Genomic DNA, 19,834 nt, shown 5'->3' with positions numbered 1-19,834 from the left:
ATAAATACCACAGAGGAGTTTATTAAATATTAGAAAGAAACTTTGTTAGAACTAATAAGACATTTTAAAGGACGTACAGACACTCTCAGTGTTATAATTCTGTAATTATGATTAGCATAATCAATAACCGCTGTCTGGACACACAGAAAGAAAGAACAGGTATTCTCATTCTTGAAATCTAGGGAGCATTTAAAAGTCATTTTTCATCAAATGCAAATTTGATATCCAGCACAGCCACAATAATGGTATGCACAATATTTACAGATTTCTAGGAGCAAACTCTTGCAATAGTCTGTCAGAAATGTGAGAAGTTCGGAATTCTAAAAGAACAGTAATACATTACAACAAAAATAGCTTCTTGACTTCATTTTTTTTACTTACATATTTTATTTATATACAGTTTCAAGACTGTATTGGTTTTTATTCTTTGCTGCTTGCTATTGTCATACAGTGAGACAGAGGGGAACAGATAAAATTATTGTTCACTTGCTAATGTTCCTTGAATTAAACCCAAATAACTGCAACCCATACGTATCAAACATGTTAAGAACATTTTGAATGTATTAACCTTAAAACATAACCAACTGGATTTCATTTTCTTCATTAAGAATTTTGGAATATAGACAGCTTATCTCCTTCCAGGACATAAAGAAAAGCACCTGGTCAAGAGAAGGAGTTCACAGAAATCATAAGGAGCAGGAGTGGAAAACTACCTGGCAATTAAAACTGGCAATTATTCAGAGAGGTGGCAGGGAACAATGCAGTGTCTGACTCTTGCTAGAGATGACTGACAGACCAGTGTAATGGTCTCTATATGCTTAGAAAACATTTTAAGAGAAAACTGGCAGAAATGGGCTGCCATCTCACTGAAGATGGCCAAAATGTCTGGTCCTGAGAGCTTCGGGCACACACAGGCGTACTTGTATTCAACCTCTGCTGGGTAAACTCAGCTACAGGCAATTCCATTAATTAAGTTCAGAAAACAGCTGAGCATGAGTCTTCTGGCACAGGAACAGTATGGATTTCTGCTTTTTGCCTTTACAGAGGAACATTTTACAACATGTGCAACTCTGTTCATGTGCTTAAACTGTGCAGCAAAGTATATGATAAGGTCCAACTGAGTTTATGCTGCTGGTGCCCTCCCTGTAACCTACTAAGACACTCATCCACGCAACAGAGGATCCCATACATCACACTTTACATGTGAGGATTTAAGTATTTTTTGGTTTTTTTACTTACCTTTTCAATACTGAATTTCTTACTATGCTTTTGTGAACACAAAACCTTCAGACACAAACAGATTTACTCAGTGTCTGCTAATGTAAGTAGCTAAACTGAAAAAGCACTGGAGGAATCTTCAGCCTCTAGATAAGCCCCGATGGCAAACACTTCATTTGAAAGGCAATGCTAATAATTTATTTTTAGTTAAATAAATTATGTATTTGGCATATGCACAATAATGATAGGAAAATATTTTTTGTAAAACTAGCTCAACTTAGTAAATGCTTTAGCAGTCAGAGCAAACTTGCAAAACAAGTCACAAAGGAAGCCCTAATCTTGGTTTAAAACATCTCCTGATTCTGGTTTACTTAGTAAGTAAACTACACTCTGTTCTTTCTCACACACCTGTGTTTGAAATGAAGTATGAGAACAAAATGTTCTCAAAAAGGACCTGTTTAAGTTTTTGTGCAGGTTCTCCCTCAGTTCCACTGAGTCTTAGAAAATTTAACACAGCTTGGTAAGAACTATTTTCAGCAGTGAGTAAAATTTATGACCCTTGTGGTACTTAACATTTATCTTCCCCACAACAAATTCTTTCTTCTCCAGAGTACACTGCCAGCTATTTCTCATCTCCTAAGTATTTTGCTTACAACCAAATCAGAACACTATATCCTTTAAAGTGTACGGTGGCGGTCTTTTGTTCAGACAAAAAAAGAATGCTGGGGGTGGGGAAAATGCTGTATTACATTTGAAAACTCACTTGCACAAGGTTGCCTTTATGCTTAAAATTTCTTCAAACTCAATTGCACACAACTCAGCTACATATCTGGCAGTCTAAATTTCATCCCTTATTTTCTTAAGTTCTGGCCATCAGCTTTAACCACACTGTTCCACCCGTGGGAAATTTTCATTATGGGCTGCTTCCTTTCCACAGTTACCACTCAAAGTACAAAGCAATGAGGAAAACTGCTACAGAAATATTCTTTGTTTGTCCATCATTTGAGATGTACAAACTCTTAATGGCAAGTTCTCCTGGAGCAATTAAATCTTTAAATCATGTACTTTTCCTTTCCAAATCATAGCTAGGTGAATTTGGTGAATACCTGACTTACAGCTTAACTTACATTTCTCATTTGAGCATCCTTCCTGCTGCAGAGATTTCCTCTATGGCTCCCCGAGAATAAAACAGTGCTTTCCTGCAAGAGCCATCCTACTGCCTACAACTTTTTGGGTATGAGCCAACAGTTATGAAATACAAATTTATAATGCAGTGAAAAGATAATCTAGGGTGTCTGGAAGCTAAGACACTTTACCTTCCATTCCTTAGTGTCTTATCAATTCCTTTCAATTTCTCATTAGAATTTTTGAAGAAACTGAGTAAAAGAAATCTCAGAAAACTTGCAGTATCATATAAATGTTATTTAAAAGAGCATTTTTCCATGTTGCATGCTTGTGCCTCAGATGTACTCATTAACTCTAGGCACATTTGTTTATTTACATGTTTGTGTAAGCACAACAAAGGCTACAACAATACCAAGAAAGCAAAAGTAGAAATTTGTAAACAGCATTGGAAGACATCAAATCTGCATCAAATCTATTTTACAGAATGTTTTTGTTTCATCTCTATATATTCTGAAACTTTAAAAATGTTGAGAATAACCTCAGAAAAATGCCTTTTTTAGAAAAGACCCTAATTGAACTAAGTTTTTCAGAAGCATTTTTTCTCATACAATTCCTATTGAAAATTAATTTGAAATGTCAAGAAAACATTTGAAAACTAGACAAACATACAAGTAATGCAATTATGTACCTTACTAAGTTTTTCCATGTCTTGATAGTATCCTGCCACCTTTTTTTGCTCCTTTGTCACTTCTGAAACTAGCCTCATGATAGTTTCTCTGCTAGCTTTAGACTCCATCTCATGGATATTCACAGCTTCTTGAAGAGCAGCAACCTGGTCTTTTAGTGTCAGATTTTCTTTACATATTTCAGAGACCTTGAGAAATAATTCAAGTATTAGTAGCTTCTTAAAAGCACTTAAAAATTACATATATTTATCCCCGTATACCTGCTCCTAATCATCCCAATAAAGAAATGGTATTCCTGGTGACCCCTATGTCAGATTTATAACTGCACTCTGCTACTCATTTAAAAAAGAGTAGAAAGACAATTAAAATCATAGAATCGTATTTTTAACCATAAACCCCCACCTTAGTATAAAGTGGGTCATATTTACTCCAACACAAACTTTATGATCTATTAAGCAGGTGGAGAGCTACTGCTGCTGCATATCCGTGCTTGACATGAAGGTCAGAAAAAAGATCACGTAACTGCTTCATGTGAAAAGCAGACAATTTCAGCCTGGCTTTTTAAGATGTGTGCCTTTCATCTGGAACAAGAAAGCTGCAATTTATGCTCAAAACTTTTTAGGCAAAGGAGATTTGAGTTAGTAGCAGACATTTCATAAGTAATTCAAGGGCAGGGGCAAATACATGGTGTGCTGCCATTATGAGCTGCCAACACCTCGGAAAAAGGAGTCCTTTCCAGGAGTATTCTAGGGCTGATTTGGTACGTTATGCTGTTTCCAATAACTGGAATTAATGAATGTGGGCACTTCAAAGAGTGAGTAAAAAACGCACCCTGATTCCTACTGGCAAGACATTTGTTAAGACTAAAACAGATCAATTCTGTCTTAAATAAAACCATAACATGGAAAAGAAGCTAAACAGATGTGCTAAGACCCAAGAAAAATGAGTTGCTAAGGTTTCCTAGTGCACACAGTTTTCAGGACAATTAGATTTCCCAACTACATTTATTACTGCATCGTTAAAAGACATCAACATAGATTTTTTGAAGTTCCAATTACCAATTACATTAATTTATTAAAGTATGAAAGAGTGCCTCTTGCATGAGATCTAGCTAAATTTTGTTAGAGCACCCATTACAATTTCAATGTGCTTGCAATATTATGTAATATTATGAGGGCAAGTACTTTAAGAAATCACTGTGATACATACCTAGATAATCTTAATTTATTAAGACAGAACTCTTACAATGATGTGAACATAATGAAACAGAATTTCCCCAAATACCTCATGTGCTCCAAAGAAAAATAGGGATATCAAAGACTAGACAGAAGACAAGTAAAATGCATAAAATTAGACTAAAATGTCTTTCAACAGCATTGACAGAGGTTAAAAGAATATCCAAACAATTTTCCTTTCCTAAATGGAAGCTTAGTTTTTGGAACTTTGGAAGTATTCTGAAGAGAAATAGTAGTGGTTTATGATTAAGTCTCAGAAACACCAAAAAGTTATTTACAGCATTTTATTACAGGGCACAGTTAGGGTTGCTTTAGAGTATGCCATTTCAGATGTTTCTATTTAATGGTATGTCAGCCCGAGATAAGTGTAAAGATCTAGTGCCATATGTTTACACATCACCTAGTGACTCCCAGTGTTAATGTTTTCAGGAAAGCTTTCAACCAAGTATCTAATCAGGGCTGTACTCGGGAACTCGGGTGATAAAATATTTATGCAGATAAGAGCAGACTGAGTTCACTGAGGTCTATGAGTGTTCAGCACCTTTGAAAATTAGCCCAACATGAAAAAAAAAAGTCTGTCTTAAATGACAGCACTGTCTGCAAACTATTATAAAACACAAAGATCTTCATCTTCATCACTTGCTTTATTTCTATAACAATCAAATATTTTTCTGTTAAATCACTATAGAGAAACCCCTGGCTTCACATAATCACCTTCGACATTAAATGTTCTTGTGGTTTCTCTTTTTCTCTGATGTCTGTGTCCAAGAATCCAGAAAGCTGTGTAAGGAGCTCTTCATACTTCCTGCTGATTTTAGAAGCTTGAGTCATGTTTTCTTCACTTTTATTCCAATATTTACTAGTCAGACAGAAAAAAAATACACACACCAGGATGAATGTTCTCTGAAAAAGAATTCAAGGCAGAAGACATTATCCCAAGACTATTGCTAGCTTCTGCATACCAGCAACTGAATTTTAAAAGTTACATTTAATTTTCTATGGTCTGTTATTTAATACATATAACTTTTGTTGTTCCCTTGTGTAAACATTTATCTTTGCTTTTGATTGGCACTTCAAAGAATCTGCTATGATCCCAACCTCATTCTCAGCACAAGATTTCAATAAAACACAAGAATCAGGTGACATCAATAAGTAGTGCCCTCAAGACACTAGCAGTAGAAAGTGCAACCAAAAGCTTAGAAAAGGTAAGGGGGGGGAAGAGAGTAATCAACTTTGAGTAAAAATATGCTGAAAGCACTTCACATCCCCCTTCTAAAGAAGTGACAGTGCTGATCAACAAACTCCAAGGAAAGAGAAGCCTCTCTGGACTAACAGAAGTGCAGGACATCCAGAGTACCTTGTGAAGGGAAATTTACCAACAGAAGCAGAGATGGGAGACACTACTTTGCTACACAGTCTTCTGCAGTGCAGCACTATCAATGACTTAAAACAGATGGATTAAAACAGAAAATATCTAGGACTAACACAAAGGTTTGAAGAAAAAGCAGCTTTTTGCCATCAATTTTGTAACTTTGAACAGGTGCTTATCATGTGAATACATATTCCAGCCTTAACCACAGGTATCAATTTGTAAATGGCAGATAAGAACAACCAACCAACTAAACTAGCAGTCAGTTTAACTCATTAGTGTGGTTACATCACTTCCCTTGGCAGGGACAAAGACAAATCCAGCAAACAAGAACCAACACAATCTGCATAGGTAGCTAACAGATAAAAATCTTGCTCATGATGCTGAAACACACATCACTTATGAAAAACTACAAGGAATGAGATTAACAAAAACAGCCAACCAAACAAAGCTCAAAATGACCATTAGTGTAATCCAAAAAACAACTCCAATACCTCTCAGATAACACAAGAGAGGTACTTAGTGGTAGAGTGGAAGACAAGCTATTACGCTTCCAGTTGAAAAACAAGGTATTTTCTAAAGCCAGTTCTTCACACTAGAAAAAACCAAGACATGAGATACAACCAAACAGCTATCTAAAGCAAATATTTTACTGAAACTCATTTGCTTATTAGAGTATAGCACTATTCTCAACTTTCAAGGTGGGCATGGTATGAGTCATTTCTGGACTCGTTCTTTTCCATTTCTGATTTATGTTAGAATATGGTATAAGATTGACCACCAATCCCGCAACTGTTCCGTGGTTCTAAAAAAATGAGGCATCCACACAGAACCGTGTCTGCTTCTAAAAATAAAAAATCCGAAGTACAAAGCACGTACTTGATAACTCTACGAATAACCTAATTACCTCCAGTAGGGCCATAAAGGTGTGAGCACCCAGAAAATAGGCAATCAGGTACAAAAAAAAAGTAGAACACAGCTTTTTCACAGCTTTGCTAGCTCTTTAGAACTAATGAGCAAAGAGGAGGAAGGAAAAGGAAGAAAAAAGCTTTTCACAGTTCACACTCTAAATATGCCACGGCAATAGATCTGCTGAGTAAAAAAGCACCATCTTCAACAGAAGAGATGCACATCCTGGAAGCCAATCATAGAATTCATCAAACATTTCTTACTCATCCCCAGGTACAGAATGCAAATATGCATTTCCTACATACTGGCTTGCTCTTCCATTTCATTAGCGATTTTCAGTGAAAATCTTTTTGAATACCTAATTAGGACTAGTCATGTGCCACGTACTACCAAGGTGGTTAGACTAAGTGACTGAAGCTCAGTAAGTCAGTACATTGGTTAGTATTAAGTGACACATGTAACCATTAGCTGGGGTTGAGAAAAAACTTGGAAAACAAACACTGCACATTCATGACCAATCCAACATGTTTGTTTCCTCCAAACGAGTAGACTCAATCTCCCGTTACCCCTTCCCTTTTGCCAGAAGTCCAGTGGTCCACTCCAGGTGCACAGTGAATCAGATCTGGGATCGGTAGAGCTGGAAATCAATATTTTATTTTGCTCACTTCTCTCTTGGAGCAGTCACCTGGTCCTGATCACCATGCAGCAACACAAAGAGAACTGATGACACAAGTCTCATGGGCCAAAGAGAGAAACCAGGACTGCTCTGGGAGTGACAGCAGAGATTTATGCCCATAAAATTGATCTATCACTGTAATGATAGGCTAGTACGATACACAATATTTCAGCAGTTTTCTCCCAGTGAGTTAGGCAAATGGGATAGTGGGGTTTTCTTCCCTTTTTTCTTCTTTTTTTTTCCACCAGAAATAGCATTTTAAAGAATCTTAATAGTTATTATGTCAGAGATTGATGCTTTTAATGTTGCTAGGATGAATAATACACTTCTCGACTTAACTATATCCTCACTTATACTGGGATCCTATCTAATATCTTTGGTAATCAACATAAGCACTCTCTAGGCAGAACTTTTGGCAAATCGGCTGGTAATAAACAAGTGCACTGCAATGGTTTTCTCTAGATTTTAAAATAACTTAGTTATTCACTTCTAACACACAAAGCCTGGCAGAGCTGTGCAAAATACTATTTTGGGAAATACAGACATCTGGTAAACACTCACCTTGCTCTTAACTAGACAGTATTGAGAGAATCATGAATATTAGCCTGCCAATGGGTGGAAAAATCCATTACAAAAGTCTACAAGGTGTCTATTAACATGACTGATACCGATTTTCGAATTTTAGTGTTCAGAATATTTTCACAGCAATCAATTTGATTTGTGATCAACATTGCTATCAGTGTCCCTCCCACAGAAATAGGAGCAATTATGTAGAACTGACAGATCAGTGCTCTGATACACTATGCTAAGAACAGTATAGTTAAAAGACACTATCTTTTATTATCAGTTTTATGCACATTAAAAAAGTAAACAAAACAAGACCCCACAGCAACATCCAAAAGAAAGCAGAAGCAATGTCAGAGAAAGCTAACATTACTGAAAGCTGTACAAACATTAACCAAACATTACCATGTTCCTTTCAAGATGCTACTAACTAGGAATTATACCATATTTCCTTTATTAGACTGCTCCTAACAGACAGCTTTACACTAAGAAAGAAATTCACTTGATGCTGTTCTGGTTCCAGCTGTGACAGAGAAGAGGGGAAAACAGTTTGGGGTGGTGCAGGAGCACAGTCACTCACCACTGCATAGTCTATGCAGTATGCCCATGGTAAATGTCTGTAAAAGATGGCACGTAATAAGGACAGACCAGGGCACCAGTCTGTACAAAGTCTGCCTCAGTGCCACACATGGAAATAACTTGAATGAGGAAAGCATATGTATAACTTCTACTGTGTTCAGAGCAACAGCCCTCTGTGCTTCTTTTTTTGTAAACAATGAGGTTACACCAAGCTGACTTATATCATTTCACCTTTGAAGGACAAAACACTCAAAATCCTATTTATGGGCTAATAACTCAAAACAAAATTCAAATTTCAACACCTTCCATACACTCAGGTACAACAGTTTTGCAAGGCATTGTAACAGAATTTAGAACTGAAATAAAGATTGTCCACCAATATATTTTTCTGCATTGACAATTGCACCATTCTGTCATCCCAAACAAAAATTAATTCTCATCTTACATGACTCTTACTTAAGTTTGGTATTTTGATTGTGCAGCTCCTCCTTCAGCTCCCAGTTTTCCTTATATGCCACCTGAGCTGTCAGCTCAGCCTGGTTTTTAGAACTGGCGAGCACACACAGCTCTTCCTCCATCTCCTGGATTCGTGTTTGCAAAGACAGGAGGCGAGACTTCTGTCTAGCATTGTTTTCCTTATAGCTTTCAGCTTCAGCCTTCAGCTCTTGAAAAGAAGCTTCTTTAGAGATTATGCTGGACCTGAGTTCAAGAAGCTATGGACAGAAAAAGAGAAAATTAATGGAGAATAATTTGCCCATGCTCGAGGGAGGTGATTATCCTGCTCCACTCTGCACTAGTGCAACTTCACCTTGAATATTGTGTGCAGTTTGGGGCACCACAATATAAGAAAGATATTAAGATCTTACAGACTGTCCAGAGGAGGGCAATAAGGCTGGTGAAGGGCCTTGAGGGGAAGCTGTATGACAAGCAGCTGAGGTCACTTGGTCTGTTCAGCCTGGAGGAGGCTGAAGGGAGACCTCATTGCACTCTACAACTTCTTTGTGAGGGGAAGAGGAGGGGCAGGCATTGATCTCTTCTCTGTGGTGATCAGTGACAAGACCCAAGGGAATGGCCTGAAGCTGTGTCAGAGGAGGTTTAGGTTGGGTATGAGAAAAAGATTCTTCACCCAGAAGGTGGTTGGGCACTGGAACAGGCTCCCCAGGGAAGTGGTCACAGCACCAAGCCTGACAGCGTTCAAGAAGCGTTTGGATGATACTCCTGGGCACGTGGTGTGACTCTTGGGAATGGTCCTGTGCAGGGCCAGGAGTTGGATTCAACGATCTTTGTGGGTCCCTTCAAACTCAGCATATTCTGTGATTCTGTGAAATAACGTGACTGTACTACGAGCTTAGTAATGTGACAAAAAAACACAATTTGGAACAGAAGATTCACTTTTCTACCACTAGAAGACTGAGTGGAGGGATACAACTTTACTTTCATATAACTATGAAAAAGTAATAGAAGAGGTTTGTAAGAACAAAAGCTACTGTGGGGTAACACAATACAATTTTTCACGATAATATCTTACAGGAAGATAAGTTTATTTCATAATTCAAAATTTAGGAAAAGTTTACCTTAAGTTCTGCTGTACAACCTTGTCTTGCATGCATCTGCTTTACAATAAAATTATTAACACCACTATTCCCTCTTTTTTGCCTGCCACTTGCCTGCTTCCAATTCTGGTGCACAATTCCACAGAAAATTTAAAGCTGCAGGAAGCCGTAACAGCAAAGTATCCTGTTGTATGGGTACAGAGCCTCTTCATAATTTGTGAAATATTCAGAGGCAAGTAAATCTTTGGAACGTTGTGCGGAGGGCAACCTCTTCTCATCTTATGTAAATCACTATTTTTTGGTCTGATAATCCAATTCAATGCAGGTTTTTGGCTTTCCTCTCTCTTTTAGTTAAAAATACAATTTTCCATTGAACTATCTCTGCTACAAGCTTCTGGAGGAGACTGAGCTTGAGGTAGACACACCAGGCAAATAAAATTTCCTTGCAATTTTGTTAAAAGGAATCACAAGAAGCATTAAGGTATGTTTCAGATCTCCTGACAATTCCAATTAAAAGCAGCAAGATGCAATCCAAAGCATTCCTCTCCTATTACATAAAATTAACAGGCAAATAATTAAGCCACATTAACTGCTCTTTATGAAGACTGGTAGGGCTTTTAACTTGCGGCAAACATTTTAAGGCAGAAATATTTAGGACATTAAACTGCAATTCAGGACAATGTAAAATTCGCTGCTCTGCCAGAGTTTTCCAGTGTGACCAAACCCAAGAATATTCAGAGAAATTCAAGAGGCTGGTGAGCCAACTGAACAACAACTGCTTTGGAAAAGAGAGGTCCTGCTTCTCCTGCTTCCAGCCACACGTCTGCCCTCTACCTTGCACCAGCTCTGCGTTTGTCTGACTCCTCCACAAACAACTTAAATAACAGCTGTCAGAAAAGAATTCACTTTTCCTCTCACAGGGGAGAAAGAGGAAGTGGAGCTGGCCACATCACAGAGAAAAGGCTAACACTGAGAAATCAGGTAGGAGAATCACCCTTGCAGCAGCAGCACAACTTTCAATAAGCTTATGCTTCACATGCAAGTGCTGGTTTATCAGACACCTTGGAACTGACATAAAGCAGCACCGACTTTAAGAAAGGTTCATGGGCTTCACTTCCATACTCCACCCTGTTCTTTGTGCTAGCAGAAGCACTAATATGGCTATGAGGTGAAATAAGATTGGGAAACTGATCTGGCTAAAACACAACTTGAAAGGAATGATTTTTTCAATTGCATCGACAAAACAGTGCACCATAAAAACTACACATACATCTGTGCCGGCACAAGGGGTGGGGCAGTGTGGGGAAGGAAATGAGCAGCTAAAGGAACAATAGAATTGCTTTGCTTGGCAGCTGGACCAAACTCTGGTATCTTAGAGTGTTCATAACCTTAAAATTTCTCTGTGGTTCAACTCCCCATATGATATTTTTTTCCTCTGTCCATTGTCTTTGTGGTCAGTTCCAATAGTAGAAAAAGCAAGAATAATCCCATATCATGAGTTTTACAGAGCACTCAGCAGAACAAGGCTCTGACCTCAGCTGGGTCATGAAGGTCTTTATTAACAAGAGCATGAACAGCTGCTTTCTTGACTATTCTTTTGCTTTTGCAAGCGCAGTCTTGAAAGAATCTATAAATCATTCAGTCGTTCTGGCAATAAAGTCATTCAACATTTCCAGTAATAAATTCTTCGTATGAGAACATGAGATTCTGTATGGCTTTTCAAAATTGAAATTTAAAGCACTGATCCTGGATGGATGTTAAATGTAGGGGAACTCTGCAGTCATTTCAGGATCAACTCATCAAATTAAAGCTCAGCCAATGGACACTTATTCCTGTAGTTCTGTCTGGATACTGTAAATATATGTAAATAAACATAAGCATTTCATGTCTTCTAAAGGCAAATTTTACTCCATTTTAAAACTAACCACTGACCACACTGCTGACTTTGACTGATCAAATCAACTTTGGTCAGTCATACATTAAAAAAAAAAATATTTGTGGAAATATCCTGTAATAAAACCTCTCCTGAGAAGCACCGTCTAGACAGCAGGAAGAGCTGCAAAGTATGTGTATGTGTTCTTCAGCCTTTCTAGTTACAATCAACCTCATTAGTACAAACAAAATTTCACTGATGATGAAAGCAAAGCAAATTTGTGGAGCTGTGATTTGAATAAAGAGGAGAAATGGGTAAAGATGGGCAGCCATATTTTAACTCACCAGCAACAACAGGAGGACATCTATCAGAACTTTTACAAAACCACAATTTAAAAATACTAACTTTCAGGTTTAAAAGAAAAAGATTGAATTTAGATGACAATGATAAAAAGCTAGACTGCTTCAAATCTTTCAAACAGAAACTCACAATTAGCTCTTGATCACAGAAGGAAGCAAAGTAAAAAATCACACAGAAATTCTAAAAACAAAAATGTTACAAAAAAAACAAAAGTTTGTTGCAAAAGCAAGATTTGGAATTTCTGCAAGCTTTCTATTCTCTGTATAAAGAATCCCCAAAGAATTTTCAGGTTTAGAGAAGGATTTGAAATGCTTTTAAATGTACCTCTGACTCGGCACAATCATACTTCACTGAAAGTGCTGCAAGTTCACTTTGAGCAGCTTCAGCTGCAGCTCGATAGTGATTCATCTGCTCTCTAGTGACAGGAATATCCAAAAGAACGTGATCATGAGATTCCTGTGAAGACAGTATGAAAACAAAACCATTGGAGATTGCACTTTTGAACATTTTTACTGCAGTGCTTTTTTGTTTGATAAAGCACATTTTTCCGAATACGCTATTCCCAGAGTAGCACGCCCTTACTGAAAAATAGGTTAAACAGTCACTTTTCTACCACTCACTACTTTAATCTGTAAGTTCAGCCACGAACATCAGTGCTAAAGTATAATAGCCTGTAAGATATTCCCCCTCAACAATCCCATGGCCTTCCACTGCTTTCAGCTCTGGCTATTTCCAGCAGTTTCTATGTATTTGGCAACATTCAAAAGGTCCCTCTTCGACAAACCTATCCAGTTGCTCTTTTAACTCATGTAAACTTTAACCCAACAGGAGTCCTCAGATGTATCTTACGCAAAGAACCACTTTGGTTTTTAGACTTCAGTTCCATTGCTTGTCCCCTCATTTTTATTTTGGAAGAATTGTTGAAAAAAAAGCAGTGGCTACCAATCTTCTCTGTGCCAGTCATGATTTTGCCGATTTCTATCATATCTCACCCCCACAGTCTCTCTACCAGGTTGAAGAGTCCATGTCTACTCAGATACTTGTATCTGCCCCTCCAAGTCACTTTTTGGCTTGCCATTTGTTCTTTTACTTCTAAGCTGTCAAGGCTAAAGGTCCTTTTAAACTTCATTACTAGGATACAACTTCAGCCTTCTGACTGATGTGTTCTCATCCCCAGCAATCACCATGATGACTTCCTTTCATTCTTTTTCAAGTCCTAATTCTATGACAAGCACTGCCTCTGTGTTTCTAGCACAGTCTCCTTCACACCACTTGCACAACTCTTTCAGCTGTGCCCTTTAGATTCTACAGTAGGCTTTCTCCTTTTTGCACTCCTCTGCTCTTCTAGAGTAGAGCAGGAATGCACTGGATTTCTTGGCCTTTATTACTTAAGTCTTTCAAGAAGAAAATTCTGACCTAAGGTCTTGACGTGAGTTTTATTAGATGGAACCTTTTTTTCAATTGATAGTAACTATAAAATGATGAAACGCAACCTCTTCAGAACACAACTAAGCTTAAGTTATGCTGGGAGCACACATGGGATAGGATCGAATGTGATATTTTTAATCCATCAGCTCTCACACAGGACTGCAATCCTCATGCATTTGGGTATGCATTTCAAAATGCAAATCTCCCCCAGCCAATGACTGCTGTTGGAACAAGGCATCCCAATAGAGAGAGAGACAAGGTGTCTTCCTTTCACGCTTTTCTACATCAGCAGCAGTTTCCAGGCTGAGATAAATTACAAGTGCAGCTCCTACCCATCCTAAACAGAAAAAAAAATTAACAGTGAGTAAAATAAATCTCTACCAAGAAACACACAGAGAAATCCCTGGAGAATAAGGCAAAACTACTAGTTAAGGCTGCAACAGAAGATAAATCACCTTGGATTAGTTGCTATAATATTGCCAACTCTTTGTTTTCATCTTTCTTCAATGCGCTAGTAGACGCTGGATTAGACCCATCAAGTTTAATTGCATTCATCTCCCCCAGAGACACTCAGCTGTGCCCTTTCATGAAGGAGCTGCCACTTTCACCAAGCCAGTCAGATACATGGAGTAAGCTCAGGGCCACATACAACACAATCTCAAAGATAAAAGGGCTGCTAATGTTCTCAACACTTTATCACCCTCCTGAGGGAGTGAGGAAAGGCATGTGCCACCTCCTTGGTACTCTGTCTTCCTTTTGCTCCACTCCACTTATTTCACACTGTACAACCACATGAAATTCTTTGATGTAGAGAGTGTTTTTTCATTCTGTAATACACCAGGGCTCCACAAACACAGATGGAGCTTGCAAACAGTAATGCTGTATGCCGTTTATGCATGTTATTATATTTATAGTACTGTATGAACGTAGATTTTCTTTTTCTTCCCTAAACAAATACAGCCACTTATGACTTCACAGAAGGAAGGAATACATCTCAAAACTGATGAAACAAAAACATTTCAGAGCATTGATGAAGAAAGAAGCCCCCATTCAGCAGCAACAACCAATGTAACAGCTTTGCAGCTGCAACTTCCAAAATCTGTGTTTTTCATACAAATCTAGATTTTAAAATGATGAGCACTTTAAAGATTCAGATACACATCCAAAACAATTAAAAAAAAGAGGTTAAAATGAAGCCAGGTGCAAAAGTCAATGGGAATTACCATTTCACTCATCTACAGTGTTAGTGAGATTTACAGTGGCAGATCTCTGCATCCTCCAGTGCCTTAGCACATATGAAGCTAATCACACGTAGTAGCATCACACTAGGAAAGTTAGCATTACCATCACACTTTTGGCAGGAAATGTGCATGCTTTAGTATTAATACTTTTCTATGTTTCTATGCTTTGCCATCGGTCAGTCACAAATCTGATCTTTAATAAGACCTATCAGACAACTCAATTAACTTGGCATGACTCTACTGTAGGGATAAAATTTGTAATGGGGATGCGGCACTTTTATATCTCTGGAAAAATTCAGATTTGTGATCTTTCATAAGTACTCTGTAGCCTATACTGATTACTGTTAATAAAACAGAATTAATAAAGTGTTAAAAGAATAAGAGGCAGTAGACAGGAGAAGCTTTAATACACTATCACTCAATCCACTCTAAATAATCTAGGTTTTGGGTGGTTCTCCCATTCACATTATTAACTTTTTTGATCCCTTTCCACTTACCTGCAAGAAAATGAAGTTTTCATTTAACATCAAATGCTAAACAGAAGCTAAATGTATATTTAAAATACGTAAGAGCAGTATCTATTTGGACCTTTGACTTTGTTAGCAATAAATGTTCTTTAGAAAATCAACAATATATGGTCATTGTTGTTATTGTTGCCCGGTTTTGTTTTGATTTTTTACCAAATAACTACCTTCACCTCCCTGGAAGCCAGCTTTTAGTTGGTAAACTCCATTTGATTAAGAAACAATGAAACTTCAACAACATAGTTTTACACCTATCCATGTACTTCAAAATCAGCCAACTTCTCAAGTCACTCACTCCCATTCTGCTTTTGGCAGCTTTTATTTCCCGAAGTGTTTCTTATTTCAGCCCTAGCAAATGCTGCTACCGCTGCCATTGCCCGCACACATTCTCTCTACCCCTTTGCCAAAGCATATATTTAAAAATGTCTTTAAAGAAACAGAAAGCCCCCCATAAGCCTTTAAGCACCACTGCTACCCTGAGTGACTTGTCAATGCACTGCCTCTTGCCCACAGCAGACAGACACTCACTCCTCAGGGCAGGGATTTCTTCTTCCCATTCCCAAAGCATCTAATCACATTGGGGTTGACATACCAAAAATGATGACTCGCGAACCTTTGTTGAATCCATTCTTCCTTTGCTTCTACAGAACAAATGGAGGGGAAGGGGAAGAAAGGTTGAAAATTAAATAGATTTGCAATATGATGGCACATGACATTAATTTTTAACAGGCCTGCTATACTAAACTTTTTCATAGGTTACCATCAGAAAAGTTGGGCATAAAAGCAGAACACCATGGGAAAGTTTCTCTAGTAGCTGTGTGCACTTTGATAGCCTCCACAATATTCAAACACACACTTAACTAAAACAGACACCTTCACTTTGACTTCTCAAGGTCACATTCACCAGTTCAGCTACAGTCAGCCTTTGTGCAGTGATTGCTTCCTTTGCCACTGCTTTTCACGTGCTCCAAGTTTTATTTCATCTCTCCTTTTGTCCTGCATGTCTTCTGCACTGACATATTTCAAAATTAAAAAAAAACCCCTGAGCAATTACACATGATCTAACTTAACTGACTGGACGCAGTGCAATATTCAACAATTTCTATAATTCCCAGTGTCATAACCGTTCATATTCTGAAAACAAAGGAAATGACAAATCCCAAATCTGTAATATTTCTTCCCAAGACAAATGAATGCTCGTGGGTGCATATGTGGATGAAAATTGTTCTAACTTCTGAAAACACAATTCAACAGTACAGTTGATTGTTATTATTATTATTTGCCGCAACAAGTAAGAAGAAGACATCCAACATGAAGTACTGGGAAGAATGGGCAGTTGAAAAATTTCCACACAGAATTTATCTCCATAAGCAATCACAAAGAAATGTTAGTCCCCAAACTTGTTATTGGGTCTGTGGGAGGCTAAGGTGCTCTCCAGGACAAGAGGAACCAGGAGGAATTCATTCTGTATGGACTGAACTGCTGAAAAAGGGGTCTTGAATATTGTTTTGATACTCACTATTCTATCTACAGCTAGAAACCTAGTATTAAAAATTTGTTGCCATCCACAACCTAACTAGCTTAAATTTCTGAATAAATTGATCTAAAAAAAAAATTCTACTTCAGCATGCAGCAAATACATAATTTTTTTTTTTTTTTGAAAAATAATCTATCCTACTATAAAAACAAGTTTTAGAATACATTTCTTTTCATAAAATTTACAGGATAAAAAGAAAATCTTATTTTAATAAGTAACATGAAAATCAGGCACTGGACAATTTTTAGAGATTAATTTCTGAGTGAAATGCAGGGAAGGCAGGCAGCACTTGGCTACAGCAGATTTTTTTTGGTAGCAGCAGCTAGCCATCCATCCAGCATGCACATTGCTTCAGAAAAGCCACAGCACCTACACACACCAACGAGCATGAGAGGGGTAAGACACTATTACACAGTGACTCAGATTTTGTTAACACATGCGAAAACATATTACAATTAATTGGAGTCACTTTAAGGGAGAAAAAAGTTCACAAATTAAATATCTTTTATGTGTATTTTGGGTAATGTTGACTTCTTTATAGATAATATTTTACCTAATTTGCCTATCAGGAATCTCAAAATGTTTGTGCTGATAATGACTTATTAACATAAATCAAAATTTGCAAATAATATTTCACAACTATTTCCATTCTGTCAGTTGCTCTTGCACATCTTAAAATGCCAGAAATAACCAATTACTTTTGATCACTTCCTGCTCAGTAGTCTTATTTCCCCTTGCCGATTTCTCCCTGTAACTGCACCCAATTCATTGCTTGCATTTTGTGTAATTCTGAAAAGTTCTTTTCTTGTTATTGTGATATGTCTGTGAAGTTTTTCTGCATTAGTGTACTGTTCCAGAAGCATGTAAAACTAAATGTTCCCAGCAGTTCAGATAAATTACCAAAGAGATTTTCTAAATTCCTTTCAGAAGGCTACTGCTGAAGTCTACTCTCCTCCCTTTGCAGTAATCATTGAAAGGTATTACTGAAGATAAAAATCACCCTCTGGTGTTCCTCTACTTAAGAGGCCAATTTCAAGCTTGATTAACGGGCCCAAATGAAAGTTTCATCACAATAAAAATTTTAGTCTTACCCACTACTACTACAAGCAGCAGTTAAAGCATTTTCATCTTACATTTTTCCCTCTGTTAAGATGAGATGACTTTCCACTTATATGTAATAAATGCATTTAAAATTATGAAAGACAGCACCCATCTCAAAGCAATTACAAAGACACATCACCTACCCTAAACATTGCTTAACATGTTTTCTGAGTTACTTCATCTTTTGTCTGCATGAATAAATTAAGTAATATGGCACTCCCCTGACACTTTCATTCACAGCTTTTCCAAAATTATTAACAAAAAGCTGCTGTGTTTATTTCCAAAACAATAAAAAGGGTAATTGCTAAGATAAAATTAAGTGGTTATGCAGGGATTTGTGCAAACAACTTGTTCTACTGCTTTTGCTTTATCAGTGTTGAATAGAGTTAAATAACTTCTGTAACAGAATAATTTATACACAAGATTTAAAAAACAGACCCTCTTGAAATGTCAACACTTGCAATTTTCCTACAATGCCTATTATACAGCAAGCAAGAAAACATAAATATTTTAGAAATATTTAAGTGTGCTGGTATATACACAGTTAAAGACTGATTAGTGCTGTAGTTTGATTTACCAGTTGTAACCCACATTTTATAAATACATAGTTTCTAAGGTGCTTCTGAGTCCCAAAAGCAACATTCACAAACTATTTGACTTCAGATAGGTAGAACAGTAACAGTAAGCAGTGCTAACAAAAACTTTGTAATTGGGTCATAACAGTTGTATTTAGTATAATGGCAGTTGTTTGCCACCACAAACTACCAGAATTCTGTATTTTTTTGTCTCAGAGCAACATAGCTTCATTACAAAAGTGATGTTCAACTGTTAAGGAGGTACCAAGCTGTTCACAAAAAAATAATTTTTTATCTTTTGCAATACAAAGCTGTTACAAGTTTTCTACTATATCTTTAGTACAAAAGAGTTTGATCCTTCTAAGCAATATTCTCTCCCTTAAATTCACATCAAAGCCAGCAAACCAGTTTCAAAGGAAGAAGAGACGCAAAAAAGAAATTCTTAGATAACTACTATAAATTCCTACTCCGTGAAAGCTACTCCCTTCTGCAACACTTAGTAAGAAAAATCTTTTTGGCCTTGAGTGTATAAAGATAAGCTGTAATGATCAGGTGAAGTTCATTGAGCTTCGACTGCACCACACGTGGATCACTGGGTACAGCTCTGCACCTGCAGAAGTTGTGTTTTGGGGGTTTGGTTTTTTGAGGCAAAAGTTGTTTGGGGTTTTTTTGGGGGGGGGCGGGTAGAAGGGGGGGTGTTTGAAAGGCAAAATTAAATTGAAAATTGAAAAAAATGACTTGCAAAGGGGGGGTTACAACGAGCCTCAGGGTCAGTCAGCCTCCACAGCAACACCGACAGAAGCTACTGAAGAGTGAGGGGAGAACGGGGCATTTTTCCAAAAGCAGGGCTTTATTTTCTAACAGGGGAATAAATAAAAAACAAACAAAAAAACCGAAAAAAACCCAACAACAAAACAACAACAACAACCCCCACCCCCCCCAAAAAAAACCAAACAAACCACAAAACCCCTAACCACGCCAAGACCCTCTGCCCTTTCTGCCTTGCCCTCTGTCCCTCTGTCACCGCGGTACCTGCGCTGCTGCCCGGCCAGCCCGCCGAGCCTCCCCTGCCGGCCCTCACGGCCGCTCTCGGCCGCCGCCATCCCCCTGGCAACGCGTCCCGGGAAAGGACGGAGGGGGCACCGCGGTGGGGCCCGCGGCGAGGGAAGGGGGGAGATTGCTCGGTGTGAGAAGGTGAAGAGACTTTACGAGGAGATGCTCACAGAAACGTGGGGCTTTTTGCTGTTTGGGTTTGCTGTTTTTTTTCACTTCAAATAAACA

At 37.9% G+C, this 19,834-nt stretch overlaps 1 protein-coding gene across 7 annotated transcripts in view; it reads right to left on the bottom strand.

Moving 5' to 3' along the window:
* CCDC170 (coiled-coil domain containing 170) overlaps positions 1-19,834 on the bottom strand; it is a 52,651-nt gene that overhangs the window by 17,719 nt on the left and 15,098 nt on the right. For 3 of the 7 annotated variants that reach the window (XM_064649138.1, XM_064649137.1, XM_064649141.1), the window contains exons 6-9: positions 12,472-12,603; positions 8,818-9,074; positions 4,979-5,123; positions 3,032-3,217 (exon numbers count right to left, since the gene is read on the bottom strand). In XM_064649138.1, the coding sequence (XP_064505208.1) occupies positions 3,032-3,217; positions 4,979-5,123; positions 8,818-9,074; positions 12,472-12,603 (720 nt within the window). Of the gene's footprint in view, positions 1-3,031; positions 3,218-4,978; positions 5,124-8,817; positions 9,075-12,471; positions 12,604-15,932; positions 15,982-19,585; positions 19,833-19,834 lie in introns of those variants that run through there. The other 4 variants (XM_064649145.1, XM_064649144.1, XM_064649143.1 and 1 more) reach the window with 3 other exon arrangements.

This window comes from Pseudopipra pipra, chromosome 3, assembly GCF_036250125.1.
Source record: "Pseudopipra pipra isolate bDixPip1 chromosome 3, bDixPip1.hap1, whole genome shotgun sequence".
Classification (NCBI taxonomy): Eukaryota; Metazoa; Chordata; class Aves; order Passeriformes; family Pipridae; genus Pseudopipra; species Pseudopipra pipra.
Note: the sequence above shows the minus strand (reverse complement) of the source record. Positions and strands in the feature narration are given on the sequence as shown.